The 23,201-nt window shown below is 46.7% G+C and overlaps 1 protein-coding gene across 1 annotated transcript in view; it reads left to right on the plus strand.

The window, feature by feature from the left end:
- The window catches only part of LOC144609086 (NT-3 growth factor receptor-like), a 682,437-nt gene that overhangs the window by 183,162 nt on the left and 476,074 nt on the right, over positions 1–23,201 (plus strand). The window contains exon 3 of the mRNA XM_078427465.1: positions 20,692–20,760. Within this exon, the coding sequence (XP_078283591.1) occupies positions 20,692–20,760 (69 nt within the window). The remainder of the gene's footprint in view (positions 1–20,691; positions 20,761–23,201) is intronic.

Below are 23,201 nucleotides of genomic sequence, written 5' to 3' on the forward strand. Positions count from 1 at the left end.
AAGCTCACCGTCCCCCTCGATCTGTTGCTGACCCCTGCCTCATTACCGACACCTTGTGTTTACTCAGTCGGTCACACTTCACACCTGTCTGGGACTCTGGCAGCAACTCGAATCACTGAGAAAATTAGCATTTAATCTTCTATTGTAAGGAAGGGATTTATTCTGTGCAAGTGTGCGTGTTGGCAAAGTGGCACAGTAAATATTACGCATTAGTGATGGCTTAATATCTGAAACTGTGAGGAATGTAATCATTCAGGGAACATTTTTTTTAACACAGATTCTGGAGAGTGTAAATACTCTTGGAGCAGCGTATTGTGTTCCATGAGCGGACATCCCTGAGTCGGGGCAGTAACAAGCATGGATTGTAGGGGCGCAGTGCTTCAGTGGTACCAACTACACCTTGGATCCCAAACCCTGTGCAGGCTTAGTTTAGTTTAGCTTAGTTTAGAGATACAGCGCAGAAACAGGCCCTTCGGCCCACCGGGTCCACGCCGACCAGCGATTCCCGCACATTAACGCTGTCTCACACCCACTATGGACATCTTTTTTACATTTACCAAGTCAATTAACCTACAACCGTCTTTGGAGTGTGAGAGGAAACCAAAGATCTCGGAGAGAAACCCACGCAGATCACGGGGAGAAGGTACAAACTCTGCACAGACAGCACCTGTAGTCGGGATCGAACCCGGGTTTCCGGTAGGTAGGTAGCAACTCTACCGCTGCACCACTTGCTTCTAGTTCATGCGCAAGGTCCAAGGATGTTTTGTGGCAAAACAGGATGAAAGTTAATGCAGTGGACATTAGCCACCCTTGAAACCTTCTCCAGTCTGAACAACAGTCTGAAAAATGTCTCGACCCAAAACGTCACCTATTCCTTTTCTCCAGAGATGCTGCCTGGCCTGCTGAGTTACTCCAGCACTATGCATTTATCTCAGGCAAACACCAGTCAGTTTGGTAGATGGTGATGAGTAACCTTGTTGTCAGAGCTTGCTGCGGGCATTAAAGAGAGGGAGATGCAGGAGTGACACAAGGAACTGCAGAGGCTGGAATCTTAAGTAAAGCACAAAGTGCTGGCGGAACTCAGCATGTCTGGCAGTATTTGTGGAGGGAATGCACAGGCGATGTTTTAGGACAGAGCCCTTCAAGAACGGGGAGGGAACTTGGAGGAGAAGTGGGGACAGTACAAAGCCTTGCACGTGAGTGGTGAATATGTGCATGGGGGGTTGGATTGGTAATCAAGAACCAGAGGACATAGGTTTAAGGTGAGGAAGGAAAGATTTAACAGGAACCTGAGGGATGTTTTTTACACAAAGGGTGGTGGGAGTATGGAGTATGGGAGAGGAAACAGGTTGAGACAGGTACTACTGTTAGGTTTAAAAAATATTTGGACAGTTGCATGGATAGGACAGGTTTGGAGGATTATGGGATAAAAACGCAGGCAGTCTAGTGTAGCTGGGACATGTTGGTCGGTGTGGGCAAGTTGGGCCATTGGGCCTGTTTCCACACTGTATCACTCTATGACTGGTGTAGCTGGGACATGTTGGTCGGTGTGGGCACGTTGGGCCATTGGGCCTGTTTCCACACTATCACTCTGTGACTTTGGCATATGGTTGGAATAAGTGACAAAGGCTAGAGGTTAAAATAATTCAAAAGGGTTTCAGGGTTTCGGGTAAGGAGAGAAGAGATGTGAAATGTAGACATCAGACTGATGTCCCGCCCTTTCCCCTGACATCAGTCTGAAGAAGGATCTCGACCCGAAATGCCACCCATTCCTTCTCACCCAAGATGCTGCCTGACCTGCTGAGTTTCTCCAGCATTTTGTGTCTACCCTATAACTATTCCTCAGTATTTGCTTTTGATCTTCAAAACTGTTGGACCTGATTGCTGGCAAATGCTGAAGGTTCTGAATGGACCTGCCATGGTTAAGCCATCTCAACTCTAGTGAGTCCAGGATCTTGCTCATGAAATGTCAGGTGCTTATTGGTAACAGGTGTTTTTCGTATTTTAGAATGATCCATTTCAAAGTTTATAGTTCAGTTTAGTTTGTTAGTTTGGTTCAGAGATAGAGCATTGGAAACAGGCCCTTCAGCCCACCGAGTCCGTGCTGACTAACAATCACCCCCTACACTAGTTCTATCCTGGATACTAGGGTCAATTTACAGAAGTCAATTAACCTACAAACTTGTACGTCTTTGGAGTGTTGGAGGAAACCAGAGCACCTGGAGAAATCCCACGGGGTCACGGGGAGAACATACAAACTCCGTAGAGACAAGCACCCGTAGTCAGGATCGACCCTGGGTCTATGGCGCTGTAAGGCAGGGACTCTACTGCTGTGCCATTGTGCAGCCCGGTCTATAGTTCATACTTTAGATATCACTGAATGGACGTGGTTTTACCACTGACAACACTCAGGCTGCCAGGTGATCGAAGGCTGGAACACCTTCTGCCCAGTCTCGGCACCGCGAGTGCAGGGAGTGCAGGAGATGGAGGAGCAGTGAGACTGGCCCTCCACATCAAGACCCGCTGCTACAGCACGACTGGACATTGGGCAGAGGGACTGACTGCCATAACCCTGGACAATCTGCCCTCTCACTAACCCATGCAAATCACCAAAGTAAATAAGACCATAAGACCACAGGAGCAGAATTAGGCCATTTGGCCCATTGAGTCTACTCTGTCATTCAATCATGGCTGATCTATGTTTCTCTCTCGGCCCCATTCTGCCTACTCCCATGGTCTTGACGCCCTTACTAATCAAGAACCTATCAATCTTTGTTTTAAAAATACACAAGACTTGGCCTCCACAGCTATCTGTGGCAATGAATTCCACAGATTCGCCACACTCTGGTTAAAGATCTATTCCAAAGGTACATCCTTCTATTGTGAGGCTGTGCCCTCTGGTTCTAGACTCTCCCATTACTGGAAACTTCCTTTCCACACTTACTCTATCCAGGCTTTTCATTATCCAGTAGGTTTCAATGAGATCCCCCCCCTCCCCTCTCACCCCCTCCCCCCTCCCCTCTCCCCCCCCCCCCCCTCCCCTCTCCCCCTCAAACAAAATCCATCCCATTGTGGGCTCCATAGTTCCTTGATTATCGTTGCTTGTTGCATACCTTCCATTCATTTGTCCTAAGTACCGTCTATATCTCTCGTTCCCCTTTCCCCTGACTCTCAGTCTGAAGAAGGGTCTCGACCCGAAACGTCACCTCTTCTTTTTCCCCCAGAGATGCTGCCTGACCCGCTGAGTTACTCCATCTGTTTGTGTCTATCTTCCATCACAGACAAGATCCCCCACAGACATGGAGCAGGTGTCAGCACGACACTGCTTGGCAATTATCCTGCATCCTTTTTCCCTCCACCTGCTACACACCTGTAATCACCTTGGTATTCTCCAAAGACATAAGTGTGGTATCCTGCAAGTCTTTGAACAACAGAACATATTTCCAAAAAGCTGCTGGAGTAACTCAATGTGTCAGATAGCATCCCTGGAGAAAGTAGATCGGTGCCGTTCTGGTTGGGACCTTTCTTCAGACACTAGGTGACGTTTCGGGTCAGGACACTTCTTCAGACTCAACATATCTCGAGAAGGTTCCAATTATTTCCCTCCTCCATTTTATGTAAAAAAATTATCTTTAATGTAAAATTCCAGCCTCTTCCCTGCAGGAAATTGTAAACTAATGTACACGACGGGACAGTGTTACAGCTGGGAGAGGCGCAGGCTCACGGCTCCAAAGTCCCGGGTCCTGGCCTCAGGTGCTGTCTATGTGGAGGTTGCACATTCTTCCTGTGACTGCAGGAGCTCCGGTTTCCTCCCATGTCCCAAAGATGAATCAGCCTCTGTAAATTGTCCCTAGTGTGTAGGGAGTGGATGTGAAAGTATGATAAGATAACATATAACTAGTGTGAGTGGTCAGTGGGGACTCAGTAGGCTGAAGGGCCTATTTCCATGCTGTATCTTTCAATTCAATTCAAATTTTATGGATATATGTTTCCTTCATGTAAATGGTCATTCTCCAGACATCCAGCATTAGAGTACCAGGATCAGGACAAATTAGCTTAACTAATATCTCTATCATATCATCATATCATATATATACAGCCGGAAACAGGCCTTTTCGGCCCACCAAGTCCGTGCCGCCCAGCGATCCCCGCACATTCACACTATCCTACACCCACTAGGGACAATTTTTACCTTTACCCAGCCAATTAACCTACATACCTGTACGTCTTTGGAGTGTGGGAGGAAACCGAAGATCTCGGAGAAAACCCACGCAGGTCACGGGGAGAACGTACAAACTCCTTACAGTGCAGCACCCGTAGTCAGGATCGAACCTGAGTCTCCGGCGCTGCATTCGCTGTAAAGCAGCAACTCTACCGCTGCGCTACCGTGCCACCCTATTTTCTTTGATTTATTTTAACATCCATCATCCTGCTTTTAACTTCTTCAATTAATTCACCTCTTCCCCATAATCCCAATTTTCTATTTGTTGAGCAATGAAGTAATGCACTGGTTAAATGTTCCTGACAAATTCTACTTCTCGGCTAACTCAATGTCCTCTCCTGTGGAGGGTTTTAGCTCATGTTCAGCAATCCTTTCTCTGATCCATCCTGATATCACTGTTTTTGTTTAGATTCACTTCTCGCACTTCCTCCTTCCTCTCCTTATCTCCTTCTGAGCTCTCTCCCTTTAAAAAAAAATCTTATCTATCCTCCACATATGCCCTTTTCTTCAACCTTGTTTGCTTTCCAACATCATTATTTATCTGCAGCATTCTGAAGCTTAAAGTAGTCTCTTCTTCTGAGTTGTATACATATTCAGCAACATTGCAATGACCTTTTTGATCATCTGGACCCCCTGCAATTCACAAACAGGAAAAACAAGTCTGGTGGTGGACACCATCTCACTCACACTAATCACCTCCACAATAAGAACACCCATGTCAGGAAGCTGCTCACTGACTACAGATCAGCCGGTATCACCATAACTCTGAATAATTTCATCCCTAAAATTCCAGACTGTAGCCTTTGTGCCTCCATTTGCAACTGGCTTTTGGACTTCTTGACTATTAGACCTCGGTCAGTTAGGATTGATCAGGACATCTCCTCCACCCTGACCCTCAATACTGGTGTCCCTCAGGGTTGTGTGCTCAGTGTCCCTCAGGGCTCTACCAACCTGAACACTCATGGCCGGCCGCTTGGCAGAGTACAATCAAACTTCTTGAAGTTTGATGATGACACCATCGTTGTCAGCCGGACCTACAACAATGACGAGACAAAGTACAGGAAACTGATCAGGAGCCTTGAGTCATAGTATCAGGACAATAACCTAGCTCTTAAAGTCAGCAACACAAATGAATTTGTGCAGAAAGGAACTGCAGATGCTGGTTTATACCAAAGATAGACACAAAGCGATGAAGCAACTCAGCTGGTCAGGCAGCATCTCCGGAGAAAAAGGATGGGTGACGTTTCAGATCAGGACCCTTCCACAGATTGAAAGTAGAGGGGAGGGAAATGGAGGCCAGAAAAGGCCAGAACAAAGCAGGGCTGGCATCAGATGACCAAGCAAGAGAGGAAGGGCTGTTGGCCTGAGGAAGCGAGGGGTTCCTGTCCTATCCTCATCAACACGGCTGTTGTCAACAGATTCAAATTCTTACACATCCATATCTCCAGCCATCTAACCATGTCCCCTCACACTGATGCAGTGATCACGAATGTTCATCAGCATTCTTACAGCGTATCTACAACATATTTAGATGACTGAGGAGATTCGGCATTTCGATGAGGATTCTCTCGAACTTCAACGATGTGCCATAGAAGGTATACTGATGGGATGTATCTCAGCCTGGTCTGCCAACTGCCTGCTCTTGTCCACCTGTCCCTGCAGAGAGGGTGAACACAGCCCGGTTCATCACAGGCTCCTCACTGCATCCCATCCAGTCTGTCTTCATGGTGCGTTGCATCAGGTAGACTGGAAGTGTCATCAAAGCTGCCTGCCACCCTGGCCATCCCCTTTCTCTCTTCTACCGGGAGCTTACAGGAGCTTTATCTTCTATACAGGAGCTTAACACTTTGTATCTCCATAGTTACCAACAATTCTTCCCCACTCCTTCCTGACTTCTGTCAGAGTCATAGAGTGATACAGCGTGGAAACAGGCCTTTCGGCCCAACTTGCCCACCTGTCCCAGCTACACTAGTCCCACCTGCCTGCGTTTGGCTCCTATCCCTCCAAACCTGTCCCATCCCTCTACCTGTCTAACTCTCCTTCTGCACCTTTCACATTCCATTCCCGCAGGTGCTACCACATATTCCTACTCTTACCTTATTCAGTTATTGCTCTTTAATATTTCTTTGCAGAGGGATTTTGTGCTGTAATCGTGTGCCATGCTACTCTTTTGCACCTTGTTTTATTTACCATTACTGTGTGCACACTGTTTACTCAGTGAGCTTCATGTGATGAGCTTCATTATATCCCGGTGTTCGTGTCACTAAACCAACCTAATCTAGTTGCCATTGCGCCAGTTTCTCTTTGCACCTTGTTTTCGTAGAGTCCATTCCTAAAGTCAGCTCTGTTCAGAACCTTTTTACCTTGGGTGGAAATGTCAAAGACTACAGGGCACAGCTTTAAAGTGAGAGAGGCAGAGTTTAACGGAGATGTGTGGGCATGGTTTAGACACAGAGGGTGGTGGATGCCAGGAACGTGCTGCCAGGGGTGGTGGTGGAGGCAGATAAAATCATTTTAGACAGGAATCTGGATGTTCAGGGAAGTGGAGGATATGGATTATTTGTGGGTAGATGAGATTAGTTTAACTCGGCATCATGTTGAGCACAAATATTGTGGTCCCAAGGGCCTGTTGTGATGCTGTACTGTTCCATGTTCCATGTTCTGTGTACTCAACTGCTCCTGAATACTGAGTACCAACCCTTACTTTCCCTCCCTGAACCTTAAGCTTTACTATTGAACCAGTGGATTCTGGAGTGATGCAGCACGGCAGCATCTTCCCTACAGGGAGCTTGTGAAAGGATACGTCACGTGTTAATAGCACTCTTACACGAGGTATTTACTATTGAACCAGTGGATTCTGGAGTGATGGAAAGGGGTGGGAGAGAGATCCCAGGAGACAAGGATAGTGAAGACCTGTGTATACTGGATGTGACCCACCTCCGAACTGACCCGAAACATCACCTAACCATGTCCTCCAGAGATGCTGCTTGACCTGCTGAGTTACTCCAACACTTTGTTCATGTTTTTTGTTTAGAGATACAGCGTGGAAACAGGCCCTTTGGCCCACCGAGTCTGCGCCGACCAGTGATTCCCGCACACTAACACTAACCGACACACACTCAGGACAATTTATGATTTTACCAAGCCAGTTACACAACAAACCTAACGTCTTTGGGGTGTGGGAGGAAACCGGAGCACCGGGGCAAAACCCACACAGGTCACAGGGAGAACGTGCAAATTCCACACAGACAGGATCGAACCTGGGTCTCTGGTGCTGTGAGGCAGCAACTCTACCTGGGTCTCTGGCGCTGTGAGGCAGCAACTCTACCTGGGTCTCTGGCGCTGTGAGGCAGCAACTCTACCTGCTTCATCACTGTCCGCCCACTGTTGTTACCCATTGAACTGCCCAAACACTAAGCACTTTCACTGTAGACCCTGAGTAGCAGAGTCATCACTGTAACTTAGTAAAGATCCATCAACCCCCATTACCACACCTTGCATCATCACTCCCTTCTGCAGACAAAGGCCAGCGGACCCAGGCACCTCACACAGACTGAGCTCTCCTGCCACAAGTTAAGGCATTGTTACACAAGGCAAAATAAACTGTAGGTTATAGCAGCCCTCTGCCAACCCTGCCCTTCAACAAGGTCAAGTCTGATCTTCCACCTGGTCCAACTCCCCATCCCTCAATTCATCAGATACCCAGAAATCTTTTTGTCAAGAAATTGGTGTTTGCCCTCTTGTTATGCGCTAGATATGTGCTGAGTACAATCTGATCTCCTAAGGACAACAGCGATATCATCCAATTGCAGTGCCTGGGTTGGGACTTTCATTAACTATCTGCAGTGCGATGTCAGGACCTTTCCCGTGCTAGTTGCTGGGAGGTGGGTTACTGCTTCAAGAACTCTCCTCGTAGCAGAAATGGCAGTGGCCAGACAGCTGGTAGAGTCGCTGCCTCACAGCACCAGGGACCTGGGTTTGATTCTGACCTCGGGTGCTGTCTGTGTGGAGTGTGCACGTTTTCTCTATGACTGTGAGTTTCCTCCCACATCCCAAAGACGTGCGGGTTTGTAGCTTCTTTGACCCTCTGTAAATTGCTGCTAATGTGTAAGGAGTGGGAAAATGGAATAACATAGAACTGGTGTGCACGGGTTGAATGGTCCACATGGACACCGTTTTTGGCCTTTTTTTGTGGGGGGTTTACAAAAATAAACACAATCAATTATTGCAATAATATATACAATACAAAACAAAACTAAACAAAACCACCACCACAATACAAAATCACCCAATTATCTAAAACAAATATTCTTAAATGTATGGTCCTAAACAACTATATCACCATCCTTATTAAGGATGCATTCCACCCCCCGCGGTGCCCAGCGGTCCTGGAAATCTCCAGGACAGCACATAGTCCACCCGGGCACCGACGTAACCCCAGAAAAGGGGCAGGTAGCCGACTCAGGCAGAGCCCTCTTCCGCCTGGTGCCCGTGACTCGCGGATGGCCAGCTTGGCCAAGCCCAGGAGCAACCCAACCAGGACATCTTCAACCCAACCTTTCCCCTACGCACAGGGTGTCCAGAGATGAGGGTGGTGGGTGTGAAGTGCAGCCAGAAGGCAAGGAGCAGCCCCTTTAGATATTGGAACAGGGGCTGCAACCACACGCACTCCATGTACACGTGGAACACAGACTCACACACGCCATGTACACGTGGAACACAGACTCACACATTTGCTCTATCCTACACACTAGGGACAATTTACAGAAACCATTTAATCTACAAACCTGCACATCTTTGGAGTGTGGGAGTGCACATCTGGAATAAACTCCCCGAAGAACTCAAACAGGCCCAAACTCTAAATATATTCAAAACTAGGCTTAACACCTTCATGTTCTGCAGTGTCCATGACTAGCACTTTGATTCTTGCTACTCTATATATCTTACTTTAGGTCTATTCCTATTTCTTTTTATATCTTATTACTTTTAATCTCGTGCGTCAGACGACGTTAGCTCGCTGTTGGCTTCTGTCGTCGTCTAACATGTTGACAGAATCGGTCGCCCGACGCTGAGTTACTGTGACGCGTCACATAGCGCATCGTGTCGTCTTTTCCGGGGGATTGCCAGTTTTGGTCTCCTAATTTGAGGAAGGACGTCCTTGTAATTGAGGCAGTGCAGCGTAGGTTCACCAGGTTAATCCCCGGGATGGCGGAACTGTGAGGAAAGATTGGAAAGACTGGGCTTGTATTCACTGGAGTTTAGAAGGATGAGAGGGGATCTTATAGAGACGTATAAAATTATAAAAGGACTGGACAAGCTAGATGCAGGAAAAATGTTCCCAATGTTGGGCGAGTCCAGAACCAGGGGCCACAGTCTAAGAATAAAGGGGAGGCCATTTAAAACGGAGGTGAGAAGAAACCTTTTCACCCAGAGAGTTGTGAATTTGTGGAATTCTCTGCCACAGAGGGCAGTGGAGGCCAATTCACTGGATGAATTTAAAAGAGTTAGATAGAGCTCTAGGGGCTAGTGGAATTAAGGGATATGGGGAGAAGGCAGGCACGGGTTACTGATTGTGGATGATCAGCCATGATCACAATGAATGGTGGTGCTGGCTCGATGGGGCAAATGGCCTCCTGCACCTATTTTCTATGTTTCTATGAAACTGGAGCACTTGGAGAAAACCCATGCGTTCGCAGGGAGAACGTACAAACTCCGTACAGACAGCACCCGTAGTCAGGATCAAACCTAGGTTTCTGGTGCTGTAAAGCAGCAACTCTACTGTGCCACCTACTCCTTGACGGGAACGTTATGTTTGTTGGGTTTTGGCCTGGATTTTTGTCGTGATAATGACAGAAAGTGTGCCAGTTATATTACTTTATGGAAGTGATGTAACTTCAGGCTTTGCACTGAAGTGCAGAGAAAGGTGGAAGTTCTTCAACGTTGCTTTCCATGTTTCAATATTCTTCCACCAGCTGTACTGGTGAAGACTAACATTTAACATTAACATGGAGGTCAATGAGGCAGCAAGCATTTGGCTCAGTAGCTCAACACCTACAAAGTTAATCCTCCAGATGATTTTGCACCTCTCTGCAGAGCTACACGGAACTTTCCCAAAGAGGAGGATTTAAATCTTTGGAAACTCACTCCAAATAGCTGTGTGACACCAAAGTAACACTTTAGAAAGTCCATTCCTCAAAACTAACTGATTAAAATCTTTCCCACGGCTTCTGAATTAGAAAAGACCTGCTTAGATCTTTCTAAAGACTTGCTACTATAGATTTCCTTTGAGGAAGTTTTGAAATTTTGTAAAGGCTGTGGGAAGGTTTTGAATGCCTCATGGAGAGAGTACTGAAGACCTAGGCTGCTGAGAATGTGTGCACAGATCCCTGTTGGGCGATAGGTTTGGTCTTGATAGAAAGCTGATGAGCTGTACAAGGCGGGGGAAGTCAGCGGTTCTATTGTCCACATTATCAGGCAGGCGATCACGAGTTGAATGCAGTTTGAATCAAGGTCAGTGGGACATTTGAGTGACAAAAACATGCAGGTCGTAGGAAAGAAAACTGCAGATGCTGGTTTAAATCGAAGGTAGACACAAAATGCTGGAGTAACTCAGCGGGTCAGGCAGCATAAAAACATAGAAACATAGAAAATAGGCGCAGGAGGAGGCCATTCAGCCCTTCGAGCCAACACCGCCATTCATTGTGATCATGGCTGATCATCCACAATCAATAACCTGTGCCTGGCTTCTCCCCATATCCCTTGATTCCACTAGCCCCCAGAGCTCTATCTAACTCTCTCTTAAATCCATCCAGTGATTTGGCCTCCACTGCCCTCTGTGGCAGAGAATTCCACAAATTCACAACTCTCTGGCTGAAAAAGTTCCTTCTCACCTCAGTTTTAAATGGCCTCCCCTTTATTCTAAGACTGCGGCCCCTGGTTCTGGACTCCCCCAACATTGGGAACATATTTCCTGCATCCAGCTTCTCCAGTCCTTTTATAATTTTATATGTCTCTATAAGATCTCCTCTCATCCTTCTAAACTCCAGTGAATACAAGCCTAGTCTTTTCAATCTTTCCTCATATGACAGTCCCACCATCCCAGGGATCAATCTCGTGAACCTACGCTGCACTGCCTCAATTACAAGGATGTCCTTCCTCAAATTAGGAGACCAAAGCTGTACACAATACTCCAGATGTGGTCTTACCAGGGCCCTGTCCAACTGCAGAAGAACCTCTTTACTCCTATACTGAAATCCTTTTGTTATGAAGGCCAACATGCCATTAGCTTTCTTCACTGCCTGCTGTACCTGCACGCCAACTTTCAGTGACTGGTGTACAAGGACACCCAGGTCTCGCTGCACTTCCCCCTTACCTAACCTGACACCATTGAGATAATAATCTGCCTCCTTGTTTTTACCACCAAAGTGGATAACCTCACATTTATCTATATTATACTGCATCTGCCACGCATCTGCCCACTCACTCAACCTGTCCAGGTCACCCTGCAACCTCCTCACATCCTTTTCGCAGTTCACACTGCCACCCAGCTTTGTGTCATCTACAAACTTGCTAGTGTTACTTCTAATTCCTTCCTCCAAATCATTAATATATATGGTGAATAGTTGCGGCCCCAACACCGAGCCTTGCGGCACTCCACTCGCCACTGCCTGCCATTCTGAAAAGGACCCGTTTACTCCTACTCTTTGCTTCCTGTCTGCTAACCAATTCTCTATCCATGTCAACACCCTACACCCAATATCATGTGCTCTAATTTTGCTCACTAATCTCCTGTGTGGGACCTTATCAAAGACTTTCTGAAAGTCTAGATACACTACATCCACTGGCTCCCCTTCATCCATTTTATTTGTCACATCCTCAAAAAATTTCAGAAGATTAGTCAAGCATGACTTTCCCTTCATAAATCCATGCTGACTTGGACTTATCCTTTTACTGCTATCCAAATGCACCGTTATTACCTCTTTAATAATTGACTCCAGCATCTTCCTCACCAATGATGTCAGGCTAACTGGTCTGTAATTCCCCGTAACTGGTCTTCAATTCCCCGTAACTGATCTGTAATTCCCCGTGTCCTCTCTGTTGCTCCAGTAAAAGCCACAGCCCTCATCAGTACATCTGGAACAACATCGTGCACTACCCCACCGACAACACCATCCTCCTCTGTACCTAAACGGCCTGCACAGGAGACTTCCTTAAAGTGGAAGCTTTCAGACTGTACTCATGGCCTTACATATGATCATGAAATAGAAGCAGGAGTAAGCCTTCATGTGATCAGCAACATTCAACATGATCACGGGCAATTATCTACAATGTCACGTTCAATATCCAAAATCAATAAATCTCTGTTTTATATGTACATAGAACTGGTCCTTTGGCCCGCAATGTGTGTGCCAAACATGATGCCAAGACCATCACTTATCTACCTGCACATGACATATTTCCCTGCATTCCATCCATTCATCCAAAAGTCTTTTAAATGCAACTAACATATTTGCTTCAGCCCCCACCCCTGGCAGCATGTTCCAGACCTTCACCACCCTGCATGTAAAACACTTGCTCCATACATCCCCTTAAACTTTCCCCCTTGCACCTTAAAACAATGCCCTCTGTTATTTGATTATTTTCCATTCTGACTGTCTACCTTACCCACATCTCTCATAATCGTACATATTTCTCTCAGGTCTCCCTGCACCTTCTGCCGTCCCAGAGAACAATGTGCTTGGCCTCACAGCTTCCATAGCCTTCTTGGAGTAGGCAATTCCAAAGATTCTCTTTCTTCTGGGTGAAGACATTTCCTCCCATCTCTTTCATTACGGACCGATTCCTTATTTAGATACCATGACCCCTTGACAAGACTCCCATCTAGCAGAAATAACACATCTTCATCTGCAGGAAGGAACTGCAGATGCTGGTTCAAACCGAAGATAGGCACAAAAAGCTGGAGTAACTCATCGGGTCAAACAGCATCTCTGGAGAAAAGGAATAGGTGATGTTTCAGACTTCTGAAGAAGGGTCTCGACCTGATACATCACCTTTTCCTTTACACCAGACGTGCTCTCTGACCCGCTGAGTTACTCCAGCTTTTTGTGTCACATCTTCATCTGCTCCATTAAGCCTCTGAAGATTCATTGAGATAAGTCTCATTTTTCTAAACTCACGAGTGCATCAGGCCAGTCTGCTAATCGCTCCACTACAAGAAGTCTGTCATGGCAGGGATCAACATGATGGATCTTCACTGCTGGTGTATCGTTCCTGTGGGGATTACATTCGTACACAATCCTCCAGGTGCTAACCAAGAGCTTACAGAATTGCAGCAAACATTACTACTCTTGTACTCAAATCCTCTTGCCAAAAAAAGCCAACCTACCACTCGCCTTCCTAATTGTCAGCTGAACTTGCATAGTGATTTTCAGTAATATATGTGCCAAGTCTCTCTCTGTTTCAAAAAACAGTCTACCGTACAAATTTTTCAAACAAAAGGAATGATCTCTCATTTTTTGACATGATGTCTTTGTTGCTTCGTCTTTGCCCATTCAGTTGACCTATCGATATCCCCTGCGTTCCCCTCACAGGTTACACCCAGCGGTCTCCCCAGCAGCTTCATCCCAGGAACACCTGGCTGTAGCCCAGGAGGTTGTCTCTGGCCTCCTTGCACAAACAGCACCCCTCCAGTGCAGAGACACAAGGAACTGCACATGCCGATCCACCATGCAGATGATGTGCTGCACGGTGGCGCAGCAGTAATGTTGCTGTCTCACAGTGCAAGAGACACGGGTTCGATCTATGGGTGCTGTCTGCACAGTTTGTACCTTCTCCCCATGACCTGCGTGGGTTTTGCCCGGGTGCTCCAGTTTCCTCCCACACCAAAGACGTTAGGTTTGTTGTGTAATTGGCTTGGTAAATTTGTTAATTGTCCTGCGTGTGTGTCGGTAAGTGTTAGTGTGCGGGAATCACTGGTCGGCGCAGACTCGGTGGGCCAAAGGGCTTGTTTCCACGCTGTATCTCTACACAAAAAACACTGAACAAAGTGTTGGAGTAACTCAGCAAGTCAAGCAGCATCTCTGGAGGACATGGTTAGGTGATGTTTCGGGTCAGTTCGGAGGTGGGTCACATCCAGTATACACAGGTCTTCACTATCCTTGTCTCCTGGGATCTCTCTCCCACTCCTTTCCATCACTCCAGAATCCACTGGTTCAATAGTAAATACCTCGTGTAAGAGTGCTATTAACACGTGACGTATCCTTTCACAAGCTCCCTGTAGGGAAGATGCTGCCGTGCTGCATCATGGGAACTGCAAGAAGATGTGACATCTCCTAACTGAACCGTACTCTGAAATGCACAATGGCAGCGTTAGTGAAGCATTGCACAGGGAAACGAGAAGCAGTATTCTGTGATCCTCACATCCGGTGTACTTAAACAAAACTACAGTGGAGCCCCTCAAAAACCAGCATGGAGCAGGGACTGAGCCATGGTTTCCCATTATGTTGAACTGAGGTCACACACCTTTAAGGTGAGATGGGCAAAGTTTAAAGGAGACCTCCAGGGCAAGTTTTTTACACAGAGGGTGGTGTGTGCCGGAGGTGGTGTTTGAAGCAGATACGTTAGTGGCGTTTAAAAGACTTATGGGTCGGCACATGTATATGCAGGGAATGGACGGATATGGGCATTGTGCACAGGTAGATGAGAGTTGGTCTTGGCATCATGTTTGGCACAGACATTGTGGGCCAAAGGGCTTGTTCGTGTGCTGTGCTGTTCTAGGTTCTATGACTATTAAGGCAAATGTCATCTTCTAACGTTCAGGCATCCACTGCTTGGTGGCCACCTGGTTCTAGGCATCCCAGAAGGTCCTTGGTGGAGCCCTGATCTCCTCACTCCCTGCCCCATCAGGTCGATGACTGATGGTCTGCTGTACCCATCCCCCACCCCTTGCTACACCAAGCCCCACTGCACAAATACTCACCACAAATACTCACTCCTAAAGCTAGTAGCATAGCCTGAAACTATGAATGGACATTTGGAAAAGGGATTGTGTAGCATGATCAGTGCGATGAGGTGGGATAACAGAAGCTGTGATTTTAATAACTTGCCGATTGAGATAAGGAAGGAAAGAAACATAGAATTCCTGAAGTGTGCACTGGGTGGTTACTTTGGGCAATCTCTCTAAGCTATGCCATGGGTAAATATTGCTGCATCCTTATGTCTGACATTCAGGATATATGCTAGGTCTTAAGGAAACATCTGAAGAGAAATAGATTATTTGCTTCAGATAAAATATTGTATTTTAGCCTAACTTAAAAGCTTAAGGTTCAGGGAGGGTACTCAGTAAGGGTTGGTACTCAGTATTCAGGAGCAGTGGAGTACACAGAACATGGAACATGGAACAGTACAGCATCACAACAGGCCCTTGGGACCACAATATTTGTGCTCAACATGATGCCATGTTAAACTAATCTCATCTACCCACAAATAATCCATATCCTCCACTTTCCTGAACATCCAGATTCCTGTCTAAAGCCTGTTAAATGATTTTATCTGCCTCCACCACCACCCCTGGCAGCACGTTCCTGGCATCCACCACCCTCTGTGTTTAAACCATGCCCGCACATCTCCGTTAAACTCCACCTCTCTCACTTTAAAGCTGTGCCCTGTAGTCTTTGACATTTCCACCCAAGGTAAAAAGGTTCTGAACAGAGCTGACTTTAGGAATGGACTCTACCAAAACAAGGTGCATAGAGAAACTGGCGCAATGGCAACTAGATTAGGTTGGTTTAGTGACACGAACACTGGGATATAATAAAGCTCATCACATGAAGCTCACTGAGTAAACAGTGTGCACACAGTAATGGTAAATAAAACAACGTGCAAAAGGGCATCATGGCACACGATTACAGCACAAAATCCCTCTGCAAAGAAATATTAAAGAGCAATAACTGAATAAGGTAAGAGTAGGAATATGTGGTCGCACCTGCAAGAATGGAATGTGAAAGGTGGTTGGTGCAGAAGGAGAGTTAGACAGGTAGAGGGATGGGACAGGTTTGGAGGGATAGGAGCCAAACGCAGGCAGGTGGGACTAGTGTAGCTGGGACAAGTGGGCAAGTTGGGCCGAAAGGCCTGTTTCCACGCTGTATCACTCTGTGACTCTGACAGAAGTCAGGACGGAGTGGGGAAGAAGTTTTGGTAACTATGGAGATACAAAGTGTTAAGCTCCTGTATATTCTCCCAGGAGGTAGAAGAGAGAAAGGGAAGGCCAGGGTGGCAGGCAGCTTTGATGACACTTCCAGTCTACTTGATGCAATGCACCATGAAGGCAGACTGGATGGGATGAAGTGAGGAGCCTGTGAAGGACCGGGCAGTGTTCACACTCTCTGCAGGGACAGGTGGACAAGAGCAGGCAGTTGGCAGACCAGGCTGAGATACATCTCATCAGTATACCTTCTATGGCACATCGTTGAAGTTCGAGAGAATCCTCATCGAGATGCCGAATCTCCTCAGTCATCTAAATATGTTGTAGATACGCTGTAAGAATGCTGATGCACATTCGTGATCACTGCATCTGTGTGAGGGGACCTGGTTAGAAGGCTGGAGATATGGATGTGCAAGAACTTGAATCTGTTGACATCAGCTGTGTTGATGAGGATAGGACAGGAACCCCTCGCTTCCTCAGGCCAACAGCACAAAGTCGTGCCGGTTTGTAGGTTCATTGGCCTCTGAAAATTGCCCGCAGTATATAGAGTGGATGAGAAAGTGGGATAATATCGAACTAAAGATAGACACAAAATGCTGCAGTAACTCAGCGGATCAGGCAGCATCTCTGGAGAGTAGGTGATGTTTCGGAGTCGAGACCCTTTTTGAAACATAGAACTAATGTGAACACATTGGTCAAACGTCTGTTTCATTACTGTATCTATCAATCAATCAATTCAATCAATCACCCAGCTAGTCCCTGGGTGACTAGTAGGGGCAGTTTCTCAAGGTGGGGTCAATGGACGGATTGCTTTGTGAACATACACCAATCAGCCAAAACATTATGACCTGATCAGCCAAAACATTATGACCACCTGCCTAATATGCTGTTGGTCCTCCGTGTGCAGCCCCATACGCAGCAGGGTGCGATGCACTGTGTATTGTGACACATTCCTCCCGTGACCACCATTACAATTTTCTGTGACTTGTGCCACAGTCGACCTTCTGTCGGTTTGGACCAGACGGGATAGCCTTCGTTGCCCTCACGCATCGATGAGCCTTGGGCGTCCGACAACACTGCCTGTCGCCGGTTTGTGGTTTGTCCCTCCTCGGACCACTGTCGGTAGGTGCTCACCACTGCTGACCAGGAGCACCCCACAAGCCTTGCCGTTTCAGAGATGCTCTGACCCAGTCATCTGGCCATAACAATTTGGCCCTTGTCAAAGTCGCTCAGGCCTTTACTCCTGCATCCAACACGTCAATTTCAAGACCTGACTGTTCACTTGCTGCCTAATATATCCCACACCTTGACAGGTGCCATTGTAACAAGATAATCAATGTTATTCACTTCACCTGTCAGTGGTCATAATGTTTTGGCTCATCGGTGTATGTTCTGACCACTGTCCAATGTTGAAAGAAAGCTTCGGTAAAGCAAAGAGGTTTTTAATTCACGTTGAATTGAAGTGTCCTCTGCAATCCGATGTGTTTGTGTGTGAGGGAGCTCAATACTGGCATCAATAACCCGTATGTGTTATTTATCAGCAACAGTAGAAACAATTGGACACATGTACATAAATGAAAAGTAGAAACCATTGGCTTCCGAAGAGTCACCTGCTGTTCCTTGAAGTGTTCCCACTTGAACTTATTTTGCTGCTTCATTCGCTTCTGATCCAGGGTTTGTCACTTTATCATCATGACAGATCTCTCTCAAAGCAATGAAAGAGCAGTGAAGACTGTGTAAACAGAGCAGGACAGAGTCCTGTCTGGTCTGAACGATACTTGGACTTGTCTACAGAGAAAGGTGAAAGATCAGACAAGGGCCTCTTCAACTTAAGCTGAGCGATTGCAAAACCACTTAAAACGTCTTCTCCTCGAATGTTGCTTGAGCTGTGCATATTAGTTATCGTCCCCGCTTTGTGGAGAACTAAAGCTGTGCGTAGGAAGGAACTGCAGATGCTGATTTACACCGAAGATAGACACAAAAAGCTGGAGTAACTGCGGGACAGGCCCTTTAGAAGAAGGGTCTCGACCCGAAATGTCACCCATTCTTCTCTCCAGAGATACTGCCTGTCACTCCAGCTTTTTGTGTCTATCTTCGGTGTGAACCAGCATCTGCAGTTGAGAGTCTCAGTCTAAAGGAAGGTCTCGACCAGAACCATCACAAAAGCTGTGTGGATGGATTGGGGCCTAGTAGCTCCAGGTCCCCTCACACACTGTGACTCGAGGAGTCAGGCTTCAGATCTGAAGTCATTCCAGTGGCCTGGGCAACTGCTGCCTGCCTGTGCCATAGGGTTGCCAACTGTCCCGTATTAGCTGGGACATCTCGAATTTTGGGCTAAATTGGGTTTGTCCCGTACGGGACCGCCTTGTCTTGTATTAGTAGGTTTGCCAACTTCCTCACTCCTAAATAAGGGACAAAGGGTGACGTCACTGACCAGGCAGCTGCCATTGGTGGAGCGGGAGCACGTGGACGCTGGCTGGGTGAGGTCACGTGGGGTGCGGGGCGGTGACGTCACCTTGTCCCGTATTTGGGAATGTGGAAGTTGGCAATCCTACTGTGCCGGGACATCCAGCTGCCCACCACTGTAAACCCTGGCCACAGGTGGCCCAGCCTCCCTCTGCACACTCTTCCCTTCTATCAACTATGCCGCTAGCAGAGATGTTGTCTGTCTGTCTGCACTTCACCAAAAAAGCCGTTAGAAAAAGATAGACATAAAATGCTGGAGTAACTCAGCGGGTCAGGCAGCATCTCTGGAGAAAAGGAATGGGTGACGTTTCGGGTCGAGACCCTTCATTAGACTTCATCAGTCATCAGGTGAGTCTGAAGAAGGGTCTCGACCTGAAACGTCACCTATTCCTTTTCTCCAGAGATGTTGCCTGACCCGTTGAGTTACTCCAGCGTTTTGTGTCTATCTTCAGTGTAAACCTCCTACACATAGTTAGAAAAGGTACTGCCTTAGGGCACTGTGGTAGAGTTGCTGCCTTACAGCGCCACAGACCCATGTTCGATCCTGACCATGGGTGCTGTCTGTGCAGAGTTTGTATGTCCTCCCTGTGACCTGCGTGGGTTTTCTCCAGCTGATCTGGTTTCTTACTACACTCCAAAGACGTGCAGATTTGTAGGTTGAGTGGCTTCTGTAAATTGTAAATTGTCCCCAGTGTGCAGGATAGTGCTAGTGGATGGGGTGATCGCTGGTCGGCATGGACTTGGTGGGCCGAAGGGCCTGTTTCAATGCTGTGTCTCTAAAGTCTAAAGTTAATGTTGATAATTCTATTCACAGGCTGGTCCTTTGGTATCAGGTTATTTTTTTGGAATATTTTCACCAGGAGATGCCTTTGCCAGCCATCCCCATTGCTTGCAATACCTGTTCACCCACAAATAATAAAAGAAAATTAAACAAAGGTCTCACAGCTCTGGACATATCCAGGCATCTTCTGGGGATGGGGTCTGGGTGATCATTCAGATCCTTTTCTCACTCTGTTAATAAAGAGTACAAAGGTATTCTAATCTAACTTCAATGAACGAGTTGAACAAAGCGAGGTTCTTCTGATTGTTAATTTTGAATTGAATTGAATTGAATAAATGTTATTAGCCAAGTTTGTATACATACAAGGAACAAAGCCTTGGTGCTTTGCTCGCAAGTAACACACGACATTCAGTAGACAATTAAGAATAAGACGTTATGATTGAAACATGTGAATCCTTGTGAATCTATAAATTAAATGAAATACCAGAGCAAAAAGAGACTACAGACTGGTTATTGAGTAGAGCTACCACTCGTGGAAAACAGTCTGGCTGTGGCTGCTTTGACAGTCCGGAGTCGCCTTCCAGAGGGAAGTGCTTCAAAGAGTTTGTGGCCAGGGTGAGAGGGGTCAGAGATGATCTTGCCCGCTCGCTTCCTGGCCCTTGCAGTGTACAGTTCGTTGATGGGGGGAAGGTTGCAGCCAACAACCTTCTCAGCTGTGCGAACGATTGTCAGTGTTAATGTAATGACTGCCTGCATATTCAGCTGACGCCTCTGATATGTAGGAAGGAACTGCAGATGCTGGTTTAAACCAAAGATAGGCACAAAAACTGGCAATGTGAAGATGGGTTTCGACCCGAAACGTCACCCATTCCTTCTTTCCAGAGATGCTGCCGTCTCGCTGAGTTACTCCAGCATTTTGTGTCTGTCCTCTGAAAATATATTAGTTTCTCATATTAGTCCATCAAAGACAGTCGACTGAAAGTCATTAACAATGCTTTTCCTTTCTTCTTCAATTTACAGCAATCTCTCGGGCAATCGTCTCACAAGCTTGTCTTGGCAGCCCTTCAGGACTCTTCGACTCTCTCAGCTGTAAGTAGCATGTGTGTGTGTGTGTGTGTGTGTGTATGTGTAAGTTTGTGTGTGTGTGTATGTGTGTGTTTGTTTTGTGTGTGTATGTGTGTGTATGTGTACAGTATGTTTGTGTATGTGTGTGTGTGTGCGTGTGAGTATGTATGTGTGTGTGTGTTTGTGTGTGTATGTGTAAGTGTGTGTGTGTGCATGTGTGTGTGTGTGTGTGTATGTGTAAATGTATGTGTGTATGTGCGTGTTTGTGTGAGTATGTGTAAGTGTATATGTGTGTGTATGTGTAAGTGTATGTGTGTGTGTGTGTGTGTGTATGTGTGACTAATTCTTCATAAGTTCATAAGTGATAGGAGCAGAACTGGGCCATTTGGCCCATCAGGTCTACGCCATTCAATCAAGGCTGATCTATCTCTCCCTCCCAACCCCATTCTCCCCATAACCCCTGACACCCGTACTAATCATGAATCTATCTATCTCTGCCTTAAAAATACCCACTGACTTGACCTCCACAGCCATCTGTGGCAATGATTTCCACAGATTCACCACCCTCTGACCAAAGAAATTCCTCCTCATCTCCTTCCTAATTGAATGTTCTTTAATATTCAGCCTGATGTTCTGATATTCTCTTCCTAACACCAACACCAATTCCTGGTTTCTTTAATATTACAATCCAGTGATGTTGATCTGTTTATCTCACTCCTTTTAATATTCTTGAATGCTGAAACATTTCACAAAGCTGGTGTTTCAACCCCGTGAAACAGTTGGAAGTTACGTCAAACTGTGGTAAACAGAATGGAGAAACAAAAACCTGCAGGTGCTGGTTACTGCCAAATATAGAAACAAAGTGCTGGAGTAACTCAGCCGGTCAGGCAGCATCTCTGCAAGGAAATAGAATAGGTGACGGTCCTGATTCAAATCATGACCCATTCTTTTCCTCCAGAGATGCTGCCAGACCCGCTGAGTTGCTCCAGCACTTTGTGTCTATATTTGCAATAAACAGCACCTGCAGTGTTCCCAACGTGGACAGTGGTCATCATGGAGACAGGCAGATAGTACAGACATCAACCACCCCATATCACTGACCATCAACCACCCCTCTACACTAATCCTACAATAATCCCAGTTTTATTCTCTCCTCACTTTCATTGACTCTCCACAAATCCCACCACTCAATTGCAAGGTGCAATTTACAGCAACCAATTAACTTTGCAAACAGCAGGTCTTTGGTGGGAGGAATGTAAGTAGCAGGAGGAAGCTCTTGGGTCACAAGGAGTACATTCAAACTCCACATAGACAGCTCGAGATCGGATTGAGCCCGCACCTCTGGCATTCTGAGGCTTGAACCAGGCTGTGCCGCCCTTCATCTCTGTCCTGACCTCACAACCTCTCTCTTGGCTCTTGTTGCATTGCAATGCCCACTGCTCAGATGTTCCTCAGTGAAATGGTCTCCTCAAATCGCCACAGGTCCACAGTTGGGGGTGGACAGAAGGGAAAATCGGAAGTGTCGATATTACAGTATAGCAAAGGGGATTACAGAGGCATGAGGCTCTGCTTCTGATATTGGCACTAGTAAAGGTTGTGGAGGGTGCGTTAATGACCCAGGGCGTTTCTTGTGATGAAGGTTTACTTCTTCTGACCTACATGAGGGTCAGTTGTGTCGCACTCCAGTGATTGCAGTGGAGAATCGCACTCTTTACCTTTTTGAGCTCCCTCTGGTGCGTTACTTGTATCTGAAGCTGGCGTTGAGATGTCACTGGGCTAAATGCGCCATTATATGAGCAGCTCAGTGGCATAACAGATGGCGCAGTGGTAGAGTTACTGCCTTACAGCGCTTACAATGTCAGAGACCCGGGCTCGGCCTTGACTACGGGTGCTTCTGTGTGGAGTTTGTACGTTCTCCCCGTGACCGCGTGGGTTTTCTCCGAGTTTCTTCCCACACTCCAAACACGTGCAGGTTTGTAGGTTGATTGGCTTGGGTTTGTATACTTGGTATAAGTGTAAATTGTCCATAGTGTGTGTCGGCTTGTGTTAATGTGCGGGGATCGCTGGTCGGCGGGCTGAAGGGCCTGTTTCTGCAGTGTATCTCTAAACTAAACTAAACTAAACTAAACTAAACTAAGCTAAACTAAACAGAACAGAACAGATGGCTCGCACAGATCCAGCAAATCAGGTTCAATTCTGGCTTCAATCACCATCTGTGTGGAGTTGGCATGTTCCACTTGGGACCACATGGGCTTCTCCAGGTGCTCCAGTTTCCTCTCACATCCCACAAATGTGTTGGTTGATTTATTAGCTTCTGTAATGTGTGGGTGGGAAACGGGGGAACCGGGGGGAAGTCGCTAGGCCTGTGAGAGGTACATGTGTCTGGGAAACATGTGGGTAGAGGGGAATGTTGAGAAAACAACATGCCTTGTCACCGTCCCAACTGGTGTGTTCTTTGCAATTAG

The sequence above is a fragment of the Rhinoraja longicauda genome, chromosome 33 (genome assembly GCF_053455715.1).
Source record: "Rhinoraja longicauda isolate Sanriku21f chromosome 33, sRhiLon1.1, whole genome shotgun sequence".
NCBI lineage: Eukaryota > Metazoa > Chordata > Chondrichthyes > Rajiformes > Arhynchobatidae > Rhinoraja > Rhinoraja longicauda.